At 37.0% G+C, this 27,848-nt stretch overlaps 4 protein-coding genes across 4 annotated transcripts in view; 2 read left to right on the forward strand and 2 right to left on the reverse strand.

Annotated features, from left to right (window-relative positions):
• Window positions 1–1,241: 1,241 nt before the first annotated feature.
• On the reverse strand, window positions 1,242–10,821 carry jmjd8 (jumonji domain containing 8). Its single transcript, XM_067615973.1, has 9 exons — window positions 10,552–10,821; window positions 8,767–8,862; window positions 7,006–7,054; window positions 5,893–5,989; window positions 5,193–5,261; window positions 4,128–4,247; window positions 3,759–3,826; window positions 3,490–3,624; window positions 1,242–1,834 (listed from the first exon to the last, which is right to left on the reverse strand). The coding sequence occupies exons 1-9, from the start codon at window positions 10,653–10,655 to the stop codon at window positions 1,754–1,756; spliced, it is 819 nt and encodes a 272-aa protein (XP_067472074.1). The 5' UTR covers window positions 10,656–10,821; the 3' UTR covers window positions 1,242–1,753.
• Window positions 10,822–11,433: 612 nt separating this feature from the next.
• On the reverse strand, window positions 11,434–18,887 carry LOC137168264 (serine protease 27-like). The gene is made up of 6 exons (XM_067570787.1): window positions 18,799–18,887; window positions 17,352–17,372; window positions 15,491–15,653; window positions 14,639–14,907; window positions 13,706–13,845; window positions 11,434–13,421 (listed from the first exon to the last, which is right to left on the reverse strand). The coding sequence occupies exons 1-6, from the start codon at window positions 18,845–18,847 to the stop codon at window positions 13,122–13,124; spliced, it is 942 nt and encodes a 313-aa protein (XP_067426888.1). The 5' UTR covers window positions 18,848–18,887; the 3' UTR covers window positions 11,434–13,121.
• Window positions 18,888–21,628: 2,741 nt separating this feature from the next.
• Window positions 21,629–25,304, forward strand: LOC137200945 (heat shock 70 kDa protein 1-like). Its single transcript, XM_067615696.1, has 2 exons — window positions 21,629–21,779; window positions 22,600–25,304. Exon 2 carries the CDS (start codon window positions 22,623–22,625, stop codon window positions 24,540–24,542), a length of 1,920 nt encoding a protein of 639 aa, XP_067471797.1. The 5' UTR covers window positions 21,629–21,779; window positions 22,600–22,622; the 3' UTR covers window positions 24,543–25,304.
• A 1,539-nt stretch (window positions 25,305–26,843) lies between these two features.
• Window positions 26,844–27,848, forward strand: part of taok2a (TAO kinase 2a) — a 30,566-nt gene continuing 29,561 nt past the window's right edge. The window contains exon 1 of the mRNA XM_067615695.1: window positions 26,844–27,336. The gene's annotated coding sequence lies outside the window, so the exon portion shown is untranslated. The remainder of the gene's footprint in view (window positions 27,337–27,848) is intronic.

The raw sequence follows: 27,848 nt of genomic DNA on the forward strand, positions 1-27,848 counted from the left end.
TTAATGATCTTAACAGAAACTCGTTTTCAGCTGAAGCAGCAGCGTGACGGTCGGTCGTCTAATGTGAAGCATCAACCTGCTGAAGTTTAAAACATTTCTGACAGTTTAAATATTTGTGTTTTCATCTCCGGCGGTGATCGCAGACACTTAGAAACCTCTCGTTAGTCAATATAAAGTAATAAAATCATGAATAAAACTACAATAAAAGAGAAACGGCAGCAATTAGACGCATTAAAAACCTCCTAGAAAGCATCCTGACATCAGCAGACAGATGATGATACTCAGAGCTTTAAGAGAAACCAGTGACTGTAAGTTTCCACATAAAGGAAGCAGCACACATGAAAGCTATTTTACTAAACTCTGTTCAAACCTCACAGTCAACAAAAAGATGCACAGATATGCTGCAGAACGGCTTCATAAATAAACAGTCAGTTGTAACAAAGTGCAGCTTTTCTGCTCTGAGCAGCTGGAAGTGTTGAAATCTATTATCTAGTTTTTAATTTTTAGTTCTGTCCATTTTATTATTGTTGTAGTTTTTTTTTTTTTAAATCTATTTTATTTTACTACATTTTCATAATTTTTATTTCTCATGCGCATTAGTCTCAAATTGTTTAACTGTCAACTAAGCGCTAAAATATCGACAGAAGTAACCCAGAACCAGGAAGTAACAAAACTCCTCCAGTCAACTCACGTCTAGAAAAAACTGACTATTTGTTTGTTTTTGCTCTCAGCCAATCACTGCAAGCGTTCTTCGATTTATTGTGTGATTGTCCCACTACGGCAGCAGCCACAACCCGAACAGTCTGTGGTGATAATACTTCATTGGACAGTTAATTAATTAACATTTCAATAATTTCAGCACTTTCAAAATGTATTGGTGTAAAAATCATTCGGATGGGGAGAAGTTGTGGCGTTTTAACTTCCATTCACTTCAATGAAGTGGAAGAAAAAGGTTCTACTGGTATCACTTTAAGGTTACTGGTTTGGTACTGGTATCACCGTACTGCTTACATTTGTTCTGTCCGATTATCAGCTTGTCAGAACCTGTATGGAAGCTGCTGTACAGATAAAGTCTGATTGATTGATTGATTGATTGATTGATGATATACAGAGTGAAGTGAATGTAAACACTGAGAGACGCAGCAGAGACCAACGTTTCTTTAGACAGAAAAACCTTTAGAAACTAAACACATGATGTTGTTGCAGTGAAAAATCTGTACAAAGAAACAACAACAATGATCTGTTATCTGCAAAAACATTTTAATAGCAGGCGTCCATATTGTTGACACAACACTGACTGGAGCAGATGTTTTGTTCTTCATCACTTAATGACGATATGATGACACAGAGCACCAATATATTTCCATCTGAAAATGATCTTCACATCTCATTTATAAATTAAGTTACACATAATTAAAACATGTTTTCCTCTGATCTGCAACATCTGGTTCGTCTCTTTTTCCTGCTTTGGTCTTTAATAACACAGAATTATAATTATTATTATTATTAGAAAGCATGGTTTCATTAAAGACAGAAAAATAAGGACTGTTTCCAAACTGTTCACCTGGAATGTAACTGTGCTGGAATTAAATATCTGCATCACTTCAGATTAAAATATCATCCGTCTCTTAATTAAAACAATCGTTCTGCTGAAATATCAAATTCAATCCGTATTTGAGTCTGTTTTTCCCGCCGTCAGCCTGCTCTGGAAGACGAAGTCTGTGATGAAAAGCAGAGCGGCTGAACAGGAAGCTCAGCCCAGGAAGGTGGAGATAAAAACGCTGGTGTCCAGGTTGAGAGTGGCGTGCCACCAGCGGTCCGGGAAATACAGCACCTGTTAGAAAAACAACAACAAAAAAGCTTCACGCTCCTTCAAGAAAACTCTCCTGTTAACTTCTGTAAACTCTGGACAGATGTGAGTCATGACGTCTTTCTTTAAAACAATATCACGATATTTCAGGGTATTTCTGTGATGACGATATGACAAAATACTCCTCGTACTCAGCCGCTTGCTTCTGCTTGAGGTGGTGAGATAAGTTTGTTTTATCGCCTCCTTTTGTTGTTACAGTCTCGTTGCACTTCTTACATGTTAACCCTTAGGAGTCTTGGGTTATTTTGGCCATTTTCAGTGATTTTATCACTTTGAAAAATGTTAAACATGCCAATGTTTGGTACCTTTTTTTTCAGCACATCACCTATATGACCAGACAATTATTGTTTCACTTTGACATACTATATCATCATATTGGACCAAAAAAAACACACAAAATACATAAAATCCGATTTGAAAAATTGTAGTATTTTCACTATAAGAAACACAAACATGTTCAATAAAGCATTTTAAAGGTTGCAAATGTGAACATATAATAGTAACACTGAGATAAAATCAATCCATATACATCTATTTACAACAAAAAGCAGATGTAACAACAGGCGTTTTTTTACTTGTTAGCAATGCCGCTCTTCAAAATAGTTGATGTCAACTATTAGACACAGAACTATATTACAGGTCTTGCATTCCTAGAGTGTAGTGAGGTTCCCAAATAGTACAAATATAATATTTAAAGGCAACACTGAGATAAAATCAAACTATAGAGAACTATTTACAACAAAAAGCAGAGGTAGCCATAGGCGTTTTTTTTTCTTTTTCAGCTGTGCCACTATCATATCTCTATTATTATTATTATCTCTGTTATTGTTATTATTGTTGTTATGATGCTTCTCTGTGTCTCTCTCCCCACTCCCCCCCCTCTCTCAAACCGGTTGGGTTGAGAGAAAAAGCTCAACCCAACCGGTTGTTGCTCTCTGATTCCAACAATGAGCTGTCATCAGCGTCTTCCCCTTGACTCGGCTCCCTTCCTGAAATGTTGAATCTGTGGAGCACGATCAGCAGATTCGAGCATTTTTTTCCGTTCCGTCATATGACAAAAAATGACGAAGATATAAAATAAATGCGACGTCTGCCCCGTCTGATCTCGCACGCTTGATGATGATTTTTATATCAACGTATCTCCGTTTTTACTTGGTTTATCAACACCAAACAAAAACCGGCACAGAGTTTCAAGCCAGCACTTTCGACAGAAGTTGACAGCAAAACTTAATGTGACTTTGTTTTTATGTTACGACTTCCTGAAACAGACACGTCATTTGATCACGCCGGCGTGATCGGCGACTCCTAAAGGTTAATGTTTGTTGTACATCTGATCTTCTGCAACTAAACTTCTTCCACACTGATGAAGTCTCTCCCCGTTTTAACGCTACTTGCATTACTGCTTTTATTCCTTCTGTTTGTGTCTCCAGTCATGTGACATAATCACACTTTTGTACGGTGGCCCTGAAGCTCAACACACTGACTTTATTGATCAAAACAAATTCTATTTCATCACAATCACATCCAACAGTTGGACTCTGTAAAGTGAAATCACAGTCTTGTGAAAGATTAACAGAAAGGACAAAAGAAGAAGAAAAAGAAGAAGAAAATGTCGTTACCTCTCCGGGTCGGATGGTGCACTCCAGCGGAGCCTCGTCCTCCGGCAGGTTGGGGTAGGTGTCCGTCACCCAGGACAGGGTGGTGCGGTTCGGGTGGAAATGAGGCTCCATATCAGGCGGGTAGAGGAACCAGCGCTGTGTGAGGAACGCTGAATTATTCTGGGATTTGTGTAACAGCTTCATGATGCTCAAACTGTGACTTTTATCTCACTTGACTCCAGATTATTGACCAGTTCATCACTAAATTAAATTAAATGAATTGTTTTTACCTTCCTGCCATAGATGACCTCAGAGTAACCCGGGCCGTGCCAGTGAAAGGGAACTCCTGTTCCAGGGCCTGAGGAGGGAAAAGTTGACGTTCATCCAGCGCCACCATCAGGTCAAATAAACATATTTAATTTGTCAAGTTCTTTGGTTTATGACCAAAAACCTGCAAAACTTACTTTGTGTTTTATTGTTTTTTTCTTTTTCTTATGTGCATTAGTCTCAAATTGTTGGTCTGTTTATGTTTGTACTGTCTTATATCAGCTGTGAAACACTTTGAATTGCACTAACACGTATGAAAGAGGCTGTAAAACACAGTTTGACAAGCAAGCGGCTGTAAATTTGTGGTTCTTTTAAATGAAAACAAACGTCACCTGCGATCCCGAAGCTGTACGCTCCGCTGGTGCGCGGCAGCACATACGGCGGAGACTCGTAGTGCTCGAACAGACTCTGCCACTCGGTGAAGTTGTTGTCTCCAAAAAAATACAGCGTGTCTGTTGACGAGGGAGACGTCAGTTATTTAAATGATCTGGCAGCTTAAAGGAACACTCCGCTGATTTTACACATGAAGGTGAGTTTACTGGTCATGTTATTCTGTAACATCTGAAAAAATAATCTGTTTTATCTCAGACTGGGTTTAGTGTCCAAAATATCTTCCTCATCCTCTTCACCGCATATAATAATATAGAGCAGAGGTTTTAAAATCTGACACTGTGTCCCCCCCAAACCCTTCGTTTACAGTCACCTCCATGTCTGCTGGTTTTCAACGCAGGATAAATATATGTATAACTGGATAAACTAATCTGAGCATTGACGATGTCATAAAATAATGAAAAATATTCATATTAATGGATTTTGTCGCTCCTGTTATTATTCTTTGTTCCGTGTCTGACTTCAATGTGGGGGATGATCATGCTCTCAGTTCTGGAACTACAGCTCCCATAATGCTTTGTGGGCTTTATGTAAACAGGAAGTATAATGTTGCTAGAGTTAGCTGCGGGATACATCTTAAGCCTCGTTTTATTTTCAGCCAATATTTGTTTACATTTTGGTAAATTGGCTCCATAAAAGGACAGCAGTATAGTAGTAGTAGTAGTAGTAGTAGTAGTAGTAGTAGTAGTAGTAGTAGTAGTAGTAGTGGTAGTAGTATAAGCAGTACTGTAGTATTAGTTACAGAGTTAAAACAACAGTTAATGAACTGTCACTGGTTTACTTTGATACTGAAGAAAACTTTAAAATGTGATGATTCTCAGCCAAGTTCTGCAGTTGTAGGGAACTTATTTTTTCTATGACTTCAAGCAGATTTAAGGAGGTTTGCACATCAGAGATGATCATTTCCTCTGGAAGTTATGGCTCGTAGAAGGAGTCTCTCCCTCCGCGTCTCAGTTTGAAAACCTCTGATATAAACCCTATAAACGGTTTCCGAGCGTTTTACTCACCGCTGCCGAGAGCGTCGACAGACTGAGGCCTCAGTAACATCTCCACGTACTCTCTGAAAGGGACGTCCACTGGAATAAATACATTACAATGAGTCAAGCAGATTGTTTAAGAGTCAACAAAATGAAAATAAAAATCAGGCAGAGCCCAAAGTTTACTACGGATTATCACAACAAACCCTGTGAGTTTGTCACCAGCTGCTGATAAAGAGATTATATCTGAACAAATACAAACTTATTTTAATCAAACTTAAACACTGATTATCAACATGTTTATAGGGCTGGTTGTTCTACATGCACCACTCTTTCACTGAGTGAAAGTAGAAATCACTCCTATGAAGAGAATGAGAAATGTATTTTCATACATTTCTTCTTGGAATTAAATGTGTGAAAGTGTAGGATGGATAAATAGATAATTTAAGGACAATGTTTTATGTTTAGTAAGAATGATTGTTTGATGAAGAATGATGAAGAAAGAAAAAAGTTTGCTATAGATTCTTGAATTGTGATTGATTTATAATTTAATGTCCTGGTGAAATATTGACATTTAACTCAATGAGCTGGTTAGTTTGTGTTTATGAGGTTATAGAGTGTATGTATGATTGTATGTGTGGAGGAAGAACAGCTGATGCTTATACTGGTGTTAATGGGAACCCTAATAAAGACAGAAACAACAGGAGCATGACGGGTGTTGACGTCATACCTTTCCTGTAGGAGTAAGTGTTCGCTGTACTGAGCCGAACTCTCCGGTCGCCATATTCTTCCAGTAAGCTTGACTTGGAGCACAAAAACCTGAATTTCTAAAACAAAGTCAACATATTATTTTTTTAACTCCAGTATTTATTTAACAGAGCAGACTGAATGTATTCAGACAGCAGCAGTGGAAGAAGTATTCAGATCCTTTCCTTACCGTGATGATTAATGGGAGAGGAAAGAAGAAAAAACGTGTGAAATGTGACCCTGACTACACACTGCTTTTTGTAAGACGTCAAAAGCCAAAAAGGTTGGAAACCACTGGTTTCATCTTTAACAATGTGTTGTATTTTAAAAGCTTGTTATATTATCCATTGTGTCAAATCTTCATCTGAAAAGTAACTAAAGCTGTCAAATAAATGTAGTGGAGTAGAAAGTACAATATTTCCCTCTGAAATGTAGAAAGTAGCATCACATGGAAATACTCAAGTAAAATACAAGTACCTCAAAATTGTACATTCAACATTTATATTGAGTGAAGACTTGAAGAAATTTGCTCTGCGTATGTAAAATGTATTAACTATTTTTTTTATTTAATTTAATTAATTTATTTATTAAGAGTTTGTGCTTAATCGTATCATCATCATTGCAACATTCATTTATATTCTACAGAATCTGCATCATGAAGGGAAATGATAACAACATTTTCTGGCTCCGTATAACAAAATGTATTTTATTTAATTTTATTTATCGTTGATGTCGGTAAGCTTTTAAATGGTCTTATTACATAATTTATTATTTATATGTTAATATAAATTACAATTGCATTTTATATGTTAAGTGTAATTGTTATATAAAATTTTAAAATTAATTTCTTTTATCCTGTTTGAAATACAACATTTAATAAAGGAGAATATTACAGTTCAAACATAAACATGTGATGTCATATTTTATATGAAAGGTTCACCAAGAAAACGAAGCCACAGAATTTATTCACAGAATAATAATAATAATTGAATATAACGAGATCAGCGTAATAATAAAATGATCAAGAGGCAGAGACTATAAGACCTGAACAGGAAAACAGGAATCAATCATCAGTGTCTGTGTAATCAATACGTACCGAGTTATCAGTCAGACCTCTGAGGATGACCGGTCTGCTGTACGCGTATCTGGGGACAGAAATAAACATTTTATTAACATACATGTGGCATCACCCGGCATGTTTTTATTAAATCATTCATTTAGAACATGTGACTCGTCGTTAATCCTCGTTAACTGATTAAATTCTGCTGTCGGGTGAAGAGAAGTGAAGGTAGTTTGAATATTGACATATTATAATATTTTAATACTGATATATGATGAGTGATCATATTTCTGAGAGGATATTAACCCGCCTTATTGCTAATCAATTAATTTTGCTCAGCTAGAAGCGACCTGTACTGCTGCTTGTAAACATGTTTATCCTATAACCTGCTTTATTATAATAACATAAATTACAGCTCGTCTCATATCATAATAAGTTATATTTTGTTAATATATCAATAGATTGCTGTGTTTATCTGTTATTTTTTTGCCTTTTATCCATTTTATTGTTTTTATTTTTTCACTTTAACATTTCTATTATTAGTCTTCATTTGATTTATTTTTACTTTATTGATCATGAATTACACAGTACAAACAAAACATACAATATAATTATAACAGAATAATGGCGCCCGGCAGGAATTAAGTTAAATATTTGGTGACACTTTCTATGACGCCCGTGTCTAAAACGCAGTATAAACATACTTATAATGTGTTATAATCTGCTTATAGTTATAGTATAATTATAGTTATAAGCTCTCATAAATATTCATAATTCTTTATAACAATAATCATAACACAGTTTAAAGTATTTTATAATGACTTATAAGGTCAATTGTTTTGCTGGTCACTCACTGACATTTATTGAAAGGATCATAGTGTGTTTTAACTGTCATAGTTGTCATACATCATCATTTTATAATGCATTTCAACCACTGTTATCATGCATTACAATGTGATTATAAGTCATTATAAGTGGTCATTGTTTGCTTTAAGTGAAAAAAAAATCATTAAATTTCATGCAAGAGCAACACAAAATGTTATTTATTTGTTAAACAGGTCATAACAGAATTGAATGATAAACATTTACATTTCACTAATGTGATATTTACCCAAAAAACCAAAGACTCAAATTATAGATAAAACCTGAAACTATTTCTACTTCACCTCTAGCTGTATATTTTACTTCATGTAAACGTTTGAACAACAAAAGTGACTCCTTAAAAACATTTAAGTGATTATAATGTATTATAAATTATTATAATGTATTACAACTAACACACAAATGTCAGTGAGTGACCAATAATTATGAAGTATTATGATACTTGACCTTATAAGACATTATAAATGCTTTATAATGTGTTATGATTATTATGAATATTTATGCTTATAACTATAATTATACAGTGCCATAAGCAGATTATAACACATTATAAGTATGTTTATACTGTGTTATAGACATGAGCGTCATAGAAAGTGTTACCAAATATTTCAATATAATTCAATATAAATTACTTAATTAACTAAAAGTAGATCATCTGATCTACAGGCAACTTTAAACATATCTGACTGTTATTTCAAATGTAATGTAACCTAGTTTTCTTTGTTGACATTTCATGTTTTCTAATTTATCTCAATGTGTGATTAAATTATTGCACATTTTAGATCTTAAACTTTACTGATCTTCATTTCATTTTTTATCCACTCTAACGATGATGAAATCGATGTCTGGTTCTGTGTCACATGTTCTTAATGAAGTTTAAATAAAGTTTGGTTGATTGATAATCGTCATACTTACCTTTCGATGAACTCCCGATGTGAGATTGAAGAGCCGTCCAACACGTCGATGTTACAAGGACCTTCATCATTTAATCTGTAATCTGAGTTTAATGACCTGAACACAGACAGACGCTCAGATTACATCAAGTTAACCTCACTGTCGTTTTATAATCTGATCACATGTGCATGAAAATGGCAAAAAATATTTTAATAGTGACATTTGACTCTATGTACTGATCACTATTAATACAATACTTCACTTCCTTTTTTCTTTATTTTATAGCTAAACAGTGCAGAGAGAATAATGTTAAACCAACCAGCATGTGTCAAATAATCTGTATGTATTTTATCATTAAGCATTTTTATCACATTAATTTTTTTATTTTTCAGTTTCTCTGACTTGAGTTATAAAGTTCCTGCTGGCGATTCAGAAGCTCTCTGATGTGTGTAAATGTGCCTTTAACAAGGTAAATGTTAAATTGACAGAATTTTAAATGAAGTTTCAGTCAGACAGCAGGTTCCGGGCTGATTCAGGGGTATTTTATCTTTCAAGCATTTTCATCATATTTATTTTTTTATCCTTTACTTGAGTATTTCCATGTGATGCTACTTTCCACATCTCAGAGGGAAATATTGTACTTTCTACTCCACTACATTTATTTGACAGCTTTAGTTACTTTTCAGATGAAGATTTGACACAATGGATAATATAACAAGCTTTTAAAATACAACACATTGTTAAAGATGAAACCAGTGGTTTCCAACCTTTTTGGCTTTTGACGTCTTACAAAAAGCAGTGTGTAGTCGGGGTCACATTTCACATGTCTATGAGTTGTTAACAGCTCCACCAAATAGTGATTTTTCCCTCTAAACTTCTCACATGCTTTCATTTCAATAAATGTTCAAATGATCCAATATTTCAGCAAAAATCAAAGATTAGAGAAAAAGTCCAAAAACTGAAAACAGATTTGTGTATCAGAACTTTGTTTTTTCTTCTTTCCTCTCCCATTAATCATCTCACCACCCCTCAGATTTATCTGCTGACCCTTTGGAGGGGCCCGACCCCTAGGTTGGGAACCACTGGACTAAACTAGCTAACTGTATATAAAGTAGTGTAAACTAGCTCCACCTCCAGCAGCTACAACAGTAACATGCTGCTCTAACACTGATGCTTCACTATTAATAATCTAATGATGTCATATATAATAATATATCAGTCAGAGGGACCAAACCACTACTTTTACTGCAATACTTTAACTACATCAAGCTCATAATACTTATGTACTTTTACTGTATTCCTTTAACTACATCAAGCTCATAATACTTATGTACTTTTACTGCAATACTTTAACTACATCAAGCTCATAATACTTATGTACTTTTACTGCAATACTTTAACTACATCAAGCTCATAATACTTATGTACTTTTACTGCAATACTTTAATTACATCAGGCTCATAATACTTATGTACTTTTACTGTAGTAGGATTCTTCATGCAGGACTTTTACTTGAGTATTTTTATGTTGTTGTATCGGTACTTTTACTGCAGTAAAGTATCTGAGTACTTCTTCCACTGCTGGTTTTAATTGTGCAAAGTTGCTCATAAACGATAAATTGACAGAATTTTAAATGCAGTTTGGTTTGAGGTTCAGTCAGTCAGCAGGTTTTTGGGTTAATTTAGCAACATTGTGCGACTGGTTCAATACATGTTGAAGTAAAATATAAACATCTAAATTGGAGACTAATATTTTAAAATAATCTCACAAACATATGTGTGTATAGGTCCAGTGTTGTGGACTCACCAGCCGCCTCCGTCAGCTGACAGCTGCTCTGCCTTCAGTAACACGAGGACACACGTCAGAGCTACCTGAGAGCACGCGAGGAATAAAAACGTGATAGTTTCCATTCAAAACTGTATCCACTGAACCTCAGTTTAACTCAGCTCGATGGAAAATACTGTACAGTCCATCTGAGTGGATATCTGGTATAATCGCAAAGCGTGGAGAGCCTTCTCGCTTCCTGTAAAACATCCAATCAGAAAACACCACATAACGTGTGCTGCGTTCAGGAAACATGGGAACTATGAACTCTTCACCATTAGGTTAGTAAAAACTTACCTGTACAAACTGGCCTTTCACTAACTTCCCCCCAACATCTACCTATGTCTGTTTATTGCACTTTGTGCACTTTAATGTCTCATTTTTAATGTGTTTTCATGTTTTATTCGTAATGTTTCTGTTTTTAATGTATTTTCAGTATTTTTAATGTTTTTCTTATGTGTAAAGCACCTTGAGTTACAACTACTGTATGGAAAGTGATAAACAAATAAATAAGTTAAACCTGCAATAATTGGACATTTGTTCTATTCTATAGTGTTTGTAACCTTGTAATGATGCGCTGTCTTGGCCAGGTCTCCCTCCAAAAAGAGATTTTAATCTCAAAGGACTTCCTGGTTAAATAAAGGTTAAAAAAAAATATTACAACTTTTTTTGGCCACCTGGAGGCAGCAGAAACAGATATATCATCAGCTTTTAAGTTGATATGTTGAACTTGTCACCATACAGTTGCTTATTTCCACATCCAGCAGTTACGGAGCAACATTATTATTCATCTGGAGTCGTGTTTCTGTCCACCTGGTGAATATAAGTCCAATACTCAGTTTTTAAAAGAGGGATCAAAATCGATGCAGCAGAACCAGAGATATTTTATTTCATACAATCTTCTTTCTTGTCAAAACCTGGTGCCTACATTACCCACAATGCAACCTGATAATCATGTGTGTATGTGTGTTATGGTACAGTACAATACAATGAAAAAAGAGGTCAGTTATAGAAATGTTATTTAGTGTTATTATTTTAAAAAAATAAAAGCTTTACTTACACTAGAATACCTGAGAGAGGAACACTGTACAGTGCAAATAAATGTGATCCAGTTTAAACAGCTCTGTAATAAATCCTGTGATACTGTTCAGTGTGTCACTGAAAAGTTCATTAAGGTGTTTCCAATATTTTGTCAACCCCTCAAATGAATAATTATGTAAATGTTTATAATTCTTTTACATAATGATTCAGATATATACGTCATGTATGTTATGTGTAAAAGTTGCAGGTGCTTAGTGCATCATTTGCAGACAGAAATAGTTTCATAAAGAGATTAAAGAGACGTTTCTTCACCATCACTTCTGTCACTTCACAGGTTCAAGTTCAACTTCTAAAATTCACCTTCAGTGGAAATAAAAAAAAAAAAACCCCAGAAAATTCAAACTTAACAGAATTAAATACTCCGGCTTTTGAGTACAAAACAGCTAAAAGTCAACATTTGATTAAGGGCTTTAATAGACTCTGTGTACGGAGTCTGAAGTGTGCCAAAAATAATTACAAATGTTTAGTGTTTAATTATAATCAATTCACCAATAAAAAAAAATAATATTACTTAATAAAAAAAATGGTTTAAACAATGCATTATAAATCTTAGAAAGTACAAAATACAAAGATATTGTATTCATTAATAATTTACTTATTCTGTCTTTAAATTATTCATCATTTTAGAAAGATTTTGAAATTGAAAAGTTTTACTCGTGTTTCATTAATTAATTTTTGGTGGCACCTTGATTACATGTCTTTAAAACAACATCTTGCCACCAAAATAACAGTTTCAAAATCATTTTGATGGCACACTGACTTGTAACAGGCAGAATGGCGCCTCTTTCGAACTCCTCTTCTTGCACTATATAACTTGGGTTGAGCGGGTACGATCAGCTGTGAGAAACAGTAGTTACCTGAATGTAGCTCCAGCTCTCTCTGCTAAATGTTCTGCTCAGGCTACACTTGCGGTCTAGACACGGTCTTGTTTAAGTCTGTTTCCCTTCAAATGTTGTTCCTTCACGTTAGAATAGTGCGGTGCCTTCACTGCTTGTCCTGTAATTACCACTCATGGCAGCAGAGGCCGCTGTTGCTGTTGCTCGGCAGAAGTTGCTCTAAATGATTTGATATTTAATTATGCATCATTTAAATTAAATGTTAATTATTTTGCATAACAGCTTTTTTAAAAACAGGTACATTTATGAATTGATTTTAATTAAATACTATAATAAGGCTCCATAAATGTGTAGTAATTATTAAAATAAATGTGTGTAAATAAATCCCATATATTAAACTCACTACAAGATGGAGTAAAGTGAAAATTCTGCAAAAAAGAAAATGTTGCAATCAAGTCCCATTTTTTGTTACTAGTCCCCTTTTCTCTGTTGTTGATTTATTTCTGTAAAATTTCTTAAACACAGGAAACTAGGCAGGATTTAAGGATAAATATGAGGCCAAAAGACTTCAGCTGGAGGGTTTTTACAGTGGCTAAACAAACCCTGCAGGCGTCATTATGAGAGCACAAAGAGAGAAAAGAGGACAGGTAAAATGGACAGCAGCAGAGGAAAGGAGAGGGACATAAAGGGAACGTTTCCAGTGGATGAAGCATCGGTGGAGGTGGAGGAGCTCTGGAAGGTGACGAAGCCCGGCTGGTCGCTGGTGATTTGGCTGTTAATCCAGGTCTGGTACTCGGACACTCTGGCGTAGACTCCGGGGAAATTGGGCTCAGCACAGCCGTTTCCAAAACTCACCACTCCGGCCTGGACCCACCTAGAGCCGTCTTTGCTCACCATCGGGCCGCCTGAATCCCCCTGCACAGGTGGAGCACATCATCAGCAAATGCAACAGTGATCAAATTTAGCCATTTATAGTTCGTGGTGAAATGAGAGTCACTCCTATCCAATCAATCATAATTCAGATGATTGGTACATATCGCTACATATCACAACCTGTGTACTGTAAAGCTTTACTGAGCTTATCTTTGTTTGAAATGTACTGTACAAATAAAACTGACTTGACTTGAATCATCCTTTACAGACGTGGCTATGAAAATAAAGCATATGCAGGTTAATGGAGGAGTGTTTTGCAGACTCACCTGGCAAGAGTCCTTTCCTCCTTCTGTTAAACCAGCACAGATCATGTTGTTTGTGAGAATACTGTAGGATTCGGTACACCGGCTGTTAGACACGACGGGAACATTCACCTCCTGCAGCGTCTGTGGGGAAGGAAGGGAAACTGGAAAACAAAAAAGATATTACTCACTGAGCTGAACGGGCTGAACTATGCTGTCACAGCTGGAGATCGTGCTACTACTTATAAGTTTTGATTAAGGTCATTAAATCAAATTAGGAGTTAAATCAAACCAAAATAAAACTGTAGCAGTGGCTAAAGAGCTTTACTCAGTCTTTGAGTAAATTAATGTGCTGTAAAAATAGTTTAAATATCCTGTCAGGCCTAAAATGAAGGACATATGTATATCAAACAAAAGTTTGGACCTGAATCATTTGTTATATCTCGTTCATCTGGGAGCCAAAGATCTTTAGTTGCATCTGAGGTTGGTAGATTCAAAAATAGGAAAATGATTGTATCAGCTGTATGATGTGGGTGAAGTACAAAGTCTTATTGTCTTTTCTGATGTTCAAACTAACACACTTTAAGAGAGTTAAATTTCCATGACCTGTCTCAACAAAACCCTGAAATATTCTGGATGAAGAGAAACTGGATAAGCTGTTTGATTTTGATGTGTTTACACTTGCTAATTTTGTCTTAAAAGCCTGGAAAAGAACACAAAACAGACTGTTTAACCAGTGCTAAATGTCAGTGATTTATGAATTTTGTTATGGACATGAACATGTGAATATTGGAGACTTTTGGAGGCATTTTGGAGTATTGTTTGAAGACGTAAACACAATTTGAGGTGTCTTGTAAACCCATTCAAATGTAGTTTTATCCACACCACAACAATAAATACTTTCTTCATGCATGCACTATTAACAATAAATTTAAAAATTACTAAATGAGGTCTCACCATCAGTCCGGATGTCCCCCCATCCAGTGACCCAGCAGATGGTTCCGGCCCCGAAGACGCTGCCCGCCGCCGCCAGACACACAGGTCTGATGTAGTTGGTGAAGTCAACAGTTGAGGACAGCCGCAACAAGGCGATGTCGTTGTCATTTGTGTTGCTATCATAGTTTGGATGCGTGATGACCTGGGACACTGTCCGAGACACCTCGTTTGGATTCAGGCTTTGTTGGTTCTCACGTCCGAGATAAACCTGCAAACCTAATGTGCTGGTGCTGAGGGAAAAAAAGACAACGATTGAAAACTATTGACATATGTGACAATAACATATCAGGGAATTTTACACTGATGTGGTTGTAAAAAAAAAAAAAAAAGTTCTGATACACAAATCTGTTTTCAGTTTTTGGACTTTTTCTCTAATCTTTGATTTTTGCTGAAATATTGGATCATTTGAACATTTATTGAAATGAAAGCATGTGAGAAGTTTAGAGGGAAAAATCACTATTTGGTGGAGCTGTTAACAACTCATAGACATGTGAAATGTGACAAGGAAACAAGCTACACGCTGATTTTATGCAAGAGGTCACAAGACTAAAAGGTTGGAAACAACTGGTTTAATATTTAACAATTTGTTGTATTTTATAAATTTATCATGTTTTTAGGTAAAATCTTTAACCTGCTAAGTAACTACAGCTGTCAAATAAATGTAGTGGAGTAGAAAGTACATAGTAGCATCAAATGGAAATACTCAAGTAAAGTACAAGTACCTCAAAATTGTACTTAAATACAGAACTTGAGTAAATGTACTCTGTTACTTTCCACCACTGCTGAGTGATCATGTGATCATGAGGGTATCACCTGGGGAAACAGTGAGCTGCAGTCAGGATCCACTGGTTGTTGATCAGAGATCCCCCACAGAAATGTCTGCCGTTACTGTGCAGACTGGCCTGCCAGGGCCAGGCCCCCGCAGCAGCATCTTCACCTCCTACGATCTTTGTGTTGAGCGGTGCGTTGCCACAAACTGCAGGAGACACAGTTGATTTTAGACGAGCAGAGACTGAAATATCTCAACAACTATCACAAGAACTGCAATGAAAGACATTCATGTTCCCCGGAGGATGAATCCGACTGACTTTGGTGATCCTCTGACTTTTCCTCTAGCGCCACCATAAGGTCAACTTTTGAACTTTGAATAGAGCCAGACTAGCTTCAGTCTTTATGCTAAGCTAATTACCTCCTGACTGCTCTTAACACTCTGAAATTAGACTGATATTGATCTTCTCATCTAACTCTTGGCAAAAAAAGTGAATGTGATGTGTCAAATGTGTGCTGACTTATTTCTCTGAGGTGATAAAAAGCAGCGAAATGATCAGAATCAGCCCAGTTAAGGCCTCAAATGAAGCATGCTAACGTTAGCATGATAGCATTCTATGTTTGTATTAAGCTGGGGATTCAGTATTAGCTCTGTCGTGGAGTTTTTGGATGGGTGAAAATTTTGTGGTTTTCTTGCTGCTGGATTCATCCTCAGGGGAACATGAAAATTTTATGTCTGTGGAGAAACAAAATTTCACTTTGGAGCAAAGTGTTTGACAAATTTACTGACAAACACATTAATAGTGTGGCTAAAAACCACTGAGTTTGACTATTCAAACCTGGACTGAATTAAAGTTGTGAGTCCAAAGGTTGTTTTGAACCCTGTTCCACATTTGAAACCTTAATTCTTTTTTCTTTTTTTTATCATTTCAACAATTTTATTGTTAGTAAGACAGTTAATAATAGAACAACTGACTTGATAAGAACATTTTGAATCCCAGAGAAAACACCACAATAGTTTAAAAACAAAGAAAATAAAACAAAACCCAACCTGCCCTTTACTGCTACAATAATATCCCACATTCACCCCCCCTTAACCACACACTTAAAGTTCTTGCACACACAGGCCTATGAATACACATTCAAAAAGAAAACAGGCAAAATCAAATAAGTAAAACAAATTGTGGCTGAGATATTTGTATTTGAAGACCAGGCTTGATAACTGTACACCCTTCAGACCTTAAAAGAAAAAGCTGTGAAGCAGTTTAGTGTAAAGAGGCTTATTTTAAACCAATAATAGAAGATATAGTCTGAACTTAGGTGCTTAAAATAAATAATTAGAGATTTCCAATGATGATAAACAACTATTTGAAGCTCCACATAAGGTGAACTTTATTTCCTCTAATTTTAACAGCGATATATCATCTCTCATTTGAACGAGGGAGGATGAGGCGCTTTCCACAGCAAAAGAATTCTCCTTTGAGCAGTCAGAGAGGTGAAAGCTCCGACGTCGGACGTGTGTGGAAGTTCATCAGGTGGTGTATTGAAGAAGTTATAAGAGGAGAAGGGGTCAAAAACTTCTGAAAAGTTTCAAAAAAACATTACTGAAACCAAAACATGTGAGTAGAGATGTATCGGTACACCGTTTCTACTGTATACCACAGTGCAACATGCTCAGTAACTCCAAGTAACATAATTATCATGATAATAGTGTTTACTGTGATATTTTTACCTACAATAATAATTGTAGCTTGAAAATTTGATCCCAGCACATCCCTACATGTGAGTATAGTCACGGGAGGGGCGGAATAGGGACTCTATAAAACCTTCATTCTTGTGTGTAAACAGAAAAGAGGATCTTGGCAAATAAATAATGAATAAATGAAAGTGAAAAAATTAAACTCACCATCCAACTGTGCGTTGCCTCCTGCAAGAGAGAAAATAAATCAATCATTTAGTTGCCGTGCAGGAAACCGTCTACTTGTTTTCGGTAATCTGTTTATGAAGTTGTTATTATGCAGACTCCCTCTGGTATTAAAAAGGTTTTGACATACAGGTGTAATTACTTTCACCGGGAAACTGTTTCCATTATGACATGCTTTTGGGTGAGGCAGGTCAAAGTACATTAATTGCAGTAGGTGTCCCTCAGTCTCCAAAAAACACATTTACATGAAACTAGAAAACATTTAGCTGCTAAACACAAATAAGAGGAGGAGATGAAGTAGCTTAAAAGCTTATTTCTAGTGGTAAAAACTTCAGAAATGTAAATTACTGAAGACATTAACATGACTTTGTATAAAAACTGACTGAAACGGACTGAAACTCAGTTCTGTGAAGGGATTTGTAGTGTCAACACAGCGAGAGCCTCAAACTGGCTGTTCAGGAATTTCATGTTTTGCAGTGATTGAAAAAATATTTTAGATGCGAGCACTGACAATGATGACGCAGCAGGAAATACCTGTCAGTTCATCTCTTTTACATTACCTCACCTGTAAGTTGTGTATTTTACATATCAGACACTTTTCTGGTCCAATAAAGTAAATTTTTACTTTTACTACTTTATTATCATGTTAGTACTCATAAAGTGAAAATATAAACTAAATATAAACTGCCTTGTCCAGAGAGTAAAATGAGAGAGCAGATACACACAGTTTTACATTTTGTTGTAGTTGTTTTGCATGCTAGAAGATCATTTGAATTCTCATTTGTGTATATTACTATTTTCTTTTTAACTTTAATGGCCATTGATCAAAATCATGAAAGGAAATTTTACAGGTAAAAAGTCAAACTTCCTTCAGTTTTCACAAACAGCACATTGGCTTCTAATCCAAAGGCTGTGAAAGCTCTTAATACCTGTTTGTGTTGTAAAAGTCTTTGCATCAACTGTAACTCCCCCGATTCTTCTGTCTGATGTATATTTTGTGTAAAAATAATGTATCATACTTTACGATCCAACAGCAGCACAAAAATGACCATCAAGTTTAGAAAATGATTTCAACAAAAGCTGAATATTATACTTGCTATATAATCAAAACTAAAGTTATCTAACAGTTTTAATGATCAATCAACTGTGTCAGTAAGTTTTCAAGCAAAAGTACCAAACATTCAATGGTTCCAGCTTCTTAAATGTGAGAATTTGTTGCTTTTCTTGGTCTTACGTGATCATAAACTTAATCTCTGTGGGTTTGAGACTGTCGATCAGACAAAACAAGACATTTGTAAACCGTCACCTTGGACATTTTTCGCAGTTTTCAGACCAAAAGATGAATCGATAATGAAAATAAAGTAGATAATTACACTGGACTACAGATTTATTTTCACTCTAGTTGTTAGCAGTATATAGCAGCACTCACCTGTAATCATTACAGTCATCAGCACGATGTAACAAACAAGCAGCTTCATGGTGAGATTCTTCCAACTGTGTCTCCAGATCGCAGTGTTGAACTGATTTGATCTGAGCAGGAAGGCGTGACTCTGCTGAACCTGCCCCCCTGTCAGGTGCAGTGTGTCACTGTCATGCTTCGTCTGCAGCGACACTTCACATGACACGTACGCCCTTCTTTACAAACATTTCCAAAACTAACCAGTGGTGGACTGTAACTAAGTACATTTACTCAATTACTGTGTTTCCTACCGCTCTTCATGATCATCTTTAACATTAAAGAAAGCAATAAAATTATCTGCAGCCAACAAAGAGAAAGAGTCCACACGAATGAACCAGTGTTGTGATATTCAGTGGTAGACAGTAACTAAGTACATTTACTCAAATATTGTAGTAAAGTACAATTTTGAGGTACAAAAAGCAGCACAAAAATTACCTTTAGAAAATAATTCCAACAAAAGCTGAACAATATACCTGTTATATAATAAATAATGATGTGAATGAGCTCTGGGAGGCACTAATCAGTGACGTAAATGAGCATGGATTTACGGATTGACTTAATTGATTGAACTGAATACAGGTGTTACTGGTTGCAGACAAAAGACTGGGCAGACGACACTGACTCTGCTAAACCTTCCGTCCGCTAAGGTGCAGTGTGTTGCTGTCATGCTTTGTCTACGACGACACTTCACATGACACACACACCCTGCTGTATAAACATATGTAAATACAGCCAGTGATGGAAAAGTAACTAAATTCATTTACTCAAGTATTGTACTTAAGTACAGTTTTGAGGTACTTGTACTTTACTTGAGTATTTCCATGTGTTGCTACTTTCTACATTTCAGAGGGAAATATTGTACTTTCTACTCCACTACATTTATTTGACAGCTTTAGTTACTTTTCAGATGAAGATTTGACACAATGGATAATATAACAAGCTTTTAAAATACAACACATTGTTAAAGATGAAACCAGTGGTTTTCAACCTTTTTGGCTTTTGACGTCTTACAAAAAGCAGTGTGTAGTCGGGGTCACATTTCACATGTCTATGAGTTGTTAACAGCTCCACCAAATAGTGATTTTTCCCTCTAAACTTCTCACATGCTTTCATTTCAATAAATGTTCAAATGATCCAATATTTCAGCAAAAATCAAAGATTAGAGAAAAAGTCCAAAAATCTGAACACTTCTTCCTACTGAATATAGCTGCCAGCAGGGTCAGACCTGGACTTTTGGGGCCCTGAGTGTTGCTGATGTTCCTGTTTTGAGCTCTAAAGACTGAAGCTCCCAAGACTGACGTCACCTGTGACCTGTAACACAGTTTCACAATTTTTCAAGTCAGTCCTAAAAAACTCGTCAACTGCCCAAATGAATACTGACACTTGTTTTTCTTGCTGTAATCAAAGGGGGCTATTCTCAGTTTAAATTTCATATTAAATATAAAGAGCAAAACTGTGGCAGACAGCAAACCCCAAGACACTGAGAAGAAATGCTGCAAACTCACAATTATCACAATAATTTGAAAGATGCTATAATCATGTAAAACAGTACAAGTAGTAGCCAGTGGTGGAAGAAGTTACTTAATTAAATGTTAGTTCACTAGAGACACACTTTTACATTTAAACATCCTGCCTCATTTCCAAATATCACATAACCAGTGTGTTATCAGGGTTGTAGAGTGTCCTCTTACCATGAAAACAGTCTAATCTGGGATTTGTCTTAGTTGCGACTTCAATTCTTGAAATAATAAACAAAAGTAGTAGTTGTAAGTTATTTTGAGATTTCAAACAAGACAATATAAAGCTAATAACTACAGTATATCTGCCATTTTCAAAGCAAATTAAAGACCTTTTTATTCAGCCAAGCATTTTCTGAAAGGAACTCACAGTATATGTTAAGTGTGTATGTACTGAATGTGTATGAATTATTATGTAAAGCACTTTGAACTGCCTTTGTATGAAATGGTGCAAATAAAGTTTGAATTTGATTGATCATATCTGTAGCCTAATTAAATATACAGCTAAAGAGATTTATGCGAGATAAAGCAATCGGTATTTTTTGTCTACATAAATTAGAGCTGTAATCACATAATTGAAGAGATTGACTGTTAGATGAAACATAATTTGTGTAAATGATCATAGGCTAATTAAAAATCCTTGTTACTCCTGTGTATACACAATATTAGTAAAAGATACATTTAACAGCATTTAAAAATATTATTGTTGTCTGATGTTATCTATGAGTAACAACACAAATTACGAAAATCAATTTTAATGTTGGATCAGCGTAGATATTGGAATAAATACCGCTACCAGGTGTTTTCTTGTGGTAAAATAAACCTTTCACCATAAGAAACTCTCCATTTTAGGTTGTTTTGGTCGTTAATATACAACCTTCTTTAGAAAGTTTTGATAAATCATTATTCTCCTCTCGAAATTTCGGCATTAAAGTAATCTAGTCCCTATTAAATTATTAAAATATGAATTGTACATTTAAATGGAGTGATTGGACCATTACTAATGTTTTAACAGAGATTAATCAATCCGATACGTTTGTTTCATTAAATTAAGAAACTTAACTGTTTTTTCTGTTTAATCTGTCCATATTTATTCTGTCCCGCTCGATTTATTCTGAATTTTATGTGTTTTGTTGTTTTTTAAACCGTCGAGTTTGTTCTCGGGATTTCTCATTGAGTCCAGAAGCTGGTAGAAACTTCTGAGACCACGCCCCCGTTTGCGTCATCACGATGAGTCACCGGCGCTGAGCTCTGTGATTGGACGAGAAACTCGGGAAAGCTCGAGAAGTAACTAGAGGGGCACGCGAACAGTATAAATATGAAATGACGGTTACCAGCAGCATTGAGACGGTCAACAAGAAAACCGGCAAGAAGAACGACACAACAGGACAGTAACCTCTTCCATCATCGCCATATCCTCATCTTTCAACGAGAGTAAGTACCTTACTTTACCTTACTGTTTTTAGAGTTTTTAAATATATCTGTTAATGTTAAAATGCCGCTAAGAAACTCAATTTGAAAACTAAAATTTTCAGCTACTTTGGTCATCAGATTGATGTACAGTCCTTAACTCATTTTAAGAATTTCCAGTAATCACTGATGTTTTCTTGAAATGTCGGCATTGCTGTATTCCAGAGTTTTAGAATATAAATACGTTTGATTTAATAGAATCTGCTCTGTTCAACCAAACTCCATATGGAAAATTGTCAATTTTAGGCTGTTTTGGTTAGATTAATGTACAGTTCTATGAAACTCATTTTAAGAATTTCTACCAAACATTGATGTTTCCTCAAAATCTCAGCATTGCTGCAGTCCACTTTAAAGAGAAGCTATGATAATGCTGAGCAATAATGTATAGGATGCCAATTTGCACTAATAATGCTAAATTTATGTAAATTGCCCCCTAAACAGCCTGCTGGAGGACAGAGGGGAATCTGGGCTGTAAGGAATGATAGAGTTAGAAAAATCTGAACAACTTTTGGTGAATAAAATGTCACAGATATCTTTAAAATAGACTCAGTATTTGTAAAAATGAGCCAAAAAAGCCATAATACCAGATAATCAACTGATGCAGTATTTTGATGTATGATTTCTCTTTTTATGACATTACATACTGATGTCAAAAGGGATGGTCGGGGATGAGCAACACATTAATGATTAATTCAGAATTCCAGTTCAGCTGCTGGCTGAACACTGATGTATGTTATGTTACTTTTCTAATTGCACTTTCTAATTTCTGTGTCTGCATCTTTAGGACACAAATTCAAAACAACCAAGATGTCTGCAGCTAAAGATGTAGCTATCGGCATTGACCTGGGTACCACCTACTCCTGTGTGGGGGTTTTCCAGCATGGAAAAGTAGAAATCATCGCCAATGACCAGGGCAACAGGACCACCCCCAGCTATGTGGCGTTCACGGACACAGAGAGGCTAATCGGGGACGCAGCCAAGAACCAGGTGGCTTTGAATCCCAGCAATACTGTATTTGATGCCAAACGACTGATTGGAAGAAAGTTTGATGAGCCAGTGGTGCAGGCGGACATGAAGCACTGGCCCTTCAAGGTGGTTGGAGATGGAGGGAAGCCAAAAATTCAAGTGGAATACAAAGGGGAGAACAAAACCTTCAACCCTGAGGAGGTCTCCTCCATGGTCCTGGTGAAGATGAAGGAGATTGCTGAGGCCTACCTCGGCCAAACGGTGTCCAACGCAGTCATTACAGTCCCAGCATACTTCAACGACTCACAGCGTCAGGCCACTAAAGACGCAGGCGTCATCGCAGGACTGAATGTCCTGAGGATCATCAATGAGCCCACAGCAGCTGCCATCGCGTACGGTCTGGACAAAGGCAAGTCAGCAGAACGTAACGTCCTGATCTTTGACCTGGGCGGAGGCACCTTTGACGTGTCCATCCTGACAATCGAAGACGGTATCTTCGAGGTCAAAGCCACAGCTGGAGACACTCACCTGGGTGGAGAAGACTTTGACAACCGCATGGTCAACCATTTTGTGGAGGAGTTCAAGAGGAAACACAAGAAGGACATCAGTCATAACAAGAGAGCATTGAGGAGGCTGCGCACAGCTTGTGAGAGGGCCAAGAGAACCCTGTCCTCTAGCTCCCAGGCCAGCATTGAGATCGACTCTCTGTTTGAGGGTGTTGACTTCTACACCTCCATCACCAGGGCTCGCTTCGAGGAGCTGTGCTCTGACCTGTTCAGGGGAACATTAGAGCCAGTGGAGAAAGCCCTGAGGGACGCCAAAATGGATAAAGGACAGATCCACGACATCGTTCTGGTGGGAGGCTCCACTCGAATCCCCAAAATCCAGAAACTCCTACAGGATTTCTTCAATGGCAGGGAGCTGAACAAGAGCATCAACCCAGATGAGGCGGTAGCTTACGGTGCCGCCGTCCAGGCCGCCATTCTCTCAGGTGATACCTCAGGCAACGTTCAGGACCTGCTGCTGCTGGATGTGGCGCCTCTGTCCCTGGGTATCGAGACAGCCGGAGGAGTCATGACATCCCTGATTAAACGCAACACCACCATCCCCACTAAACAAACCCAGACCTTCACCACCTACTCTGACAACCAGCCCGGGGTCCTCATCCAGGTCTACGAAGGGGAGAGAGCCATGACCAAAGACAACAATCTGCTGGGCAAGTTTGAGCTGACAGGACTCCCACCTGCTCCTCGAGGGGTCCCACAGATTGAGGTCACCTTCGACATTGACGCCAACGGCATTTTGAACGTGTCAGCAGTGGACAAAAGCACCGGCAAAGGGAACAAGATCACCATCACCAACGATAAGGGCCGATTGAGCAAAGAAGAGATCGAGAGGATGGTGCAGGACGGTGAAAAATACAAAGCTGAGGATGAGCTTCAGAGGGACAAAATTGCTGCCAAGAACTCACTGGAGTCCTACGCCTTCAACATGAAGAGCAGTGTGCAGGACGAGAACATGAAGGGCAAAATCAGCGAGGAGGACCAGAAGAAGGTGATTGAGAAGTGTGACGAGACCATCAGCTGGCTGGAGAACAACCAGCTGGCGGATAAAGAGGAGTACCAACACCAGCAGAAAGAGCTGGAGAAAGTGTGTAACCCCGTCATCAGCAAGTTGTATCAGGGAGGAATGCCTGCAGGCAGCTGTGGACAGCAGGCACGAGCTGGCTCCCAGGGGCCCACCATTGAGGAAGTGGACTAAAGTGGCCTTTAATATGGACACTACAATCACTGGAACTGTTAAGTTTATATTATACCTTCTGTTTGTAAATTTAATGTCCTTATTGTATGTGATGTAGAGCAGGGGTCAGCAATTAGGTTAAAGAAGTGGCCTTTTTAATGTGTTTACAGGACCTTTCAATGCAGGGATGTTAAACAGTTCAGTGGAAACACAGTCCTATGTTTTGTTTATTTCTTTTAATTCATTTAAGAACAAAATAGATTTATAACACTGTTAAGGACTATCTGATGGGGGGAAAAACTTCATCAACACACCATGTATGTTCAACTTCCAACCATTTGTGTTTGTGAAGAACAAATCTGTTCTGGTCCAACAGGCGGAAGTTATAGAATTCACACATTAAACTTGAATTTCTAGTGTAAGTTAATTTCAGCACGATTCACTGTTCAAATAGTATGGCACAGCCATAGTTTTAATGCTTCTCCTGGTGTGGGGACAGTATTAGCTGTGACATGGTTATATTACAATAATATGGATTTACAGGAGTATTGTTTTTATATTGTTATCAACAGGAGATTTATGAGAAATGATGTGAAACTTTTGATGTAAACTATAAAAGTCAAAACTTTCATCAGGGGGCCAAAAAAGTTTGCTGTAGGGCTGCTGTTGGCCTAGCACTGATGTAGAGCTTAAACAGTCATGAAAGTTTTGAGAACTTACTCTTTGAAATGTTTTTTATTTTTGCATTGCTGGACTTTGCAATAAATATGATTATTAAATCAATCTTTACATGCTCTTTGGTTTTATTTTCCTGGTTTTCATGTTATCAGTTTAGTTGACAGTGCATTTTAAATATTGAGTCCTCAGAATGTCCTTGGTTGAATTAGATAAAATCATAAAACCTACTACTGCTACTGATAATAACCAGATTATAAGAGGGGATGAGCTCTATTACAGAGAGAGATGAACATGTGGGAGTGAATATACTGCGAAGAAAAAATGTACCTCCAAAAAGCAGTGCAGTACATAGAACTGCCTTTAGATGTCGCACTTTCACTCAAGCTTTGGTAGATTGTTTCTTTGCTTTTTACAGTTTGGAGCCTCTTACCTATCTGACTCTTTTTTTAAAGGAGAAATGGATTTTCAATCAGTTTTAAAAATTGTCCTGTCATCAATTAATATTTTGTTTACTGGGGATCTCAACAACTAGTATCTTAAAGTGTCTCTTGAGAATGAATCAGGGACAAAAACCAGCTAAATGACAAGGAATAAATGCTAAGAAGTAAAAGCAGAAAAGCAATATATTGTGCAGGTTACATGGTTTAGTTTACCTGTGAGTAACACAAGTGAGTAATTTGACCGCAGTGGTGGTTCTGACATAAAAATGGCTGAAAACTTCTACTGTGTTTTTACTCTAATGTTTAAAGTAACAATTTTAATGTCTCAAATGACAAAGTTTTATTGTGGACAGATGATTCCAGAAATATTCTGCAAAAAGAGCTTCTAAATCTGAACCAATAATTTTGATTTTTTAAGCTATTTAATATGTAAAATGTTGCTATTTTAAAGCATGCCTCCACTCAAAAACATGTTTTTCTTCTTGTTCTTTGAGGTGGATGTTGTTCTCTTCCCTGTGCAGAATGATGAATGTTTGTTTTCACATTAATCTGCTGAAGGAGGAAAGTTTCTCTGAGCTCACCTTAAATCTCAGTTTAACATGTGAACCTACAAGCAGGATTTTTGACATCACAACTAGTTTGTAGTTCAGGTGGTCTGGATCAGGTCTGCCTTCTGTCCCCAGAGTCAAAACTAAACATGGAGAAGCAGCGTTCAGTTTTTATGCTCCACATATCTGGAACAAACTCCCAGAAAACTGCAGGTCTGCAGCAACTCTCAGTTCTTTTAAATCACAGCTGAAGACTTTTCTGTTTGCATTTAATTAAACCAAATTTGAGGGTTAATATCTTACACTGCACTGTAACTTTTATTCTCCTGTTTTATCTGTCTTATTATATATTAGCTTCTTTTTATTTCCAAATTTAACACTTTTTGATTGTATTTAAATGTCGTTTTACATTGCCTTGTGCTGCTTATATATTCTGTCTAGATGCCTTTTATGCTCTATGTAAAGCACTTTGCCTTGTTGTTGAAATGTGCTGTACAAATAAACTTGGCTTGCACAGTGTAGCTCAAACATTCAACTGTAGGAACAAGAAGAAAAACAGATTTTTGAGTGGAAGGGGCCTTTGATGTTATCTAGGTCTGTTTATTTATACCATTTTATTTGTGAAGCGGAAACCTCACCGGAAACAGAACAAATCATTTTCCGGTCAGCGCTCGAGTCCCGCCCCACCGAGTCTGTGCCATCTTGTGCTTAGCAAGAACAAAAACGGTGTCAGGAACAAGTCCAGCCTGGAGGGACGGGGCGCAGATTTTAGCTTGAATTTTAAGGGTATAATTTAAAAGGAAGGTTTGACGGGGCAGTATGCTTGGACGTGCGACACCGCGGAGAAACAGCAGCCACACCCCGCAGAAGAGCCACCGTTAACGGTTAAAGCAAAGCTAGTCAATTAGCTCAGGCTAGTAACCGTTAGAGAGGCAACTGGCGAGCTCAAAGTTTCCATTTGACCCTGCTGAACGAGCCGCCGTTAACCAATTTATACTCTCTAAACATCCGGAGGAACGCCTGTGGAAATGGAGCAAACGTCGTGTTGATCATCTGCCGTGAGGAAACCCGGGCTATGAGGATTGAGGCTCGCTAGCTCGGCTGCTAACAGTTGTTTTTCGGTCCGGAGCGGAACCACAATAAGCCGCGGTAAGAAATGCTACACTTAGCATTGAGCTAACTAGCATAGTTAGCTGTTCAGTGGTGTTCACAACTTGGGTCCGGGGGCCGCCCTGTGGTCTCTGATTTGTTTTTTAGAGGCCTTCAGTAAAATGGGAAATAATGTAAACGGGCTAATGCTAAGCCCAGTGGTGGAAAATAACAAAGTACATTTACTCAAGCACTGTACTTAATTGCAATTTTCAGGTATTTGTACTTTACTTGAGTATTTCCATTTGATGCTACTTTATACTTCCACACCACTACATTTCAGAGGGAAATATTGTACTTTCTACTCCACTACATTTATTTAACAGCTTTAGTTACTTTTCAGATGAAGATTTGACACAATGGATAATATAACAAGCTTTTAAAATACAACACATTGTTAAAGATGAAACCAGTGGTTTCCAACCTTTTTGTCTTTTGACGTCTTACAAAAAGCAGTGTGTAGTCGGGGTCACATTTCACATGTCTATGAGTTGTTAACAGCTCCACCAAAT

This window comes from Thunnus thynnus, chromosome 17, assembly GCF_963924715.1.
Source record: "Thunnus thynnus chromosome 17, fThuThy2.1, whole genome shotgun sequence".
NCBI lineage: Eukaryota > Metazoa > Chordata > Actinopteri > Scombriformes > Scombridae > Thunnus > Thunnus thynnus.

What these genes read in the sequence shown, in the direction of transcription:
- jmjd8 (XM_067615973.1), bottom strand. Translation starts at nt 10,655, where the DNA reads ATGGAAACTATCACGTTTTTATTCCTCGCGTGCTCTCAGGTAGCTCTG. An exon ending in CACTTACTCCTACAGGAAAG is followed by an intron (nt 5,262 to 5,892) that starts GTATGACGTCAA and finishes TATTTATTCCAG; the next exon opens with TGGACGTCCCTTTCAGAGAG. An exon ending in AGGTCATCTATGGCAGGAAG is followed by an intron (nt 3,625 to 3,758) that starts GTAAAAACAATT and finishes TTCCTCACACAG; the next exon opens with CGCTGGTTCCTCTACCCGCC.
- LOC137200945 (XM_067615696.1), top strand. Translation starts at nt 22,623, where the DNA reads ATGTCTGCAGCTAAAGATGTAGCTATCGGCATTGACCTGGGTACCACC.
- LOC137168264 (XM_067570787.1), bottom strand. Translation starts at nt 18,847, where the DNA reads ATGAAGCTGCTTGTTTGTTACATCGTGCTGATGACTGTAATGATTACA. An exon ending in AGGCAACGCACAGTTGGATG is followed by an intron (nt 15,654 to 17,351) that starts GTGAGTTTAATT and finishes TGTCTCCTGCAG; the next exon opens with TTTGTGGCAACGCACCGCTC. An exon ending in GCAGCTCACTGTTTCCCCAG is followed by an intron (nt 14,908 to 15,490) that starts GTGATACCCTCA and finishes TTTTTCCCTCAG; the next exon opens with CACCAGCACATTAGGTTTGC.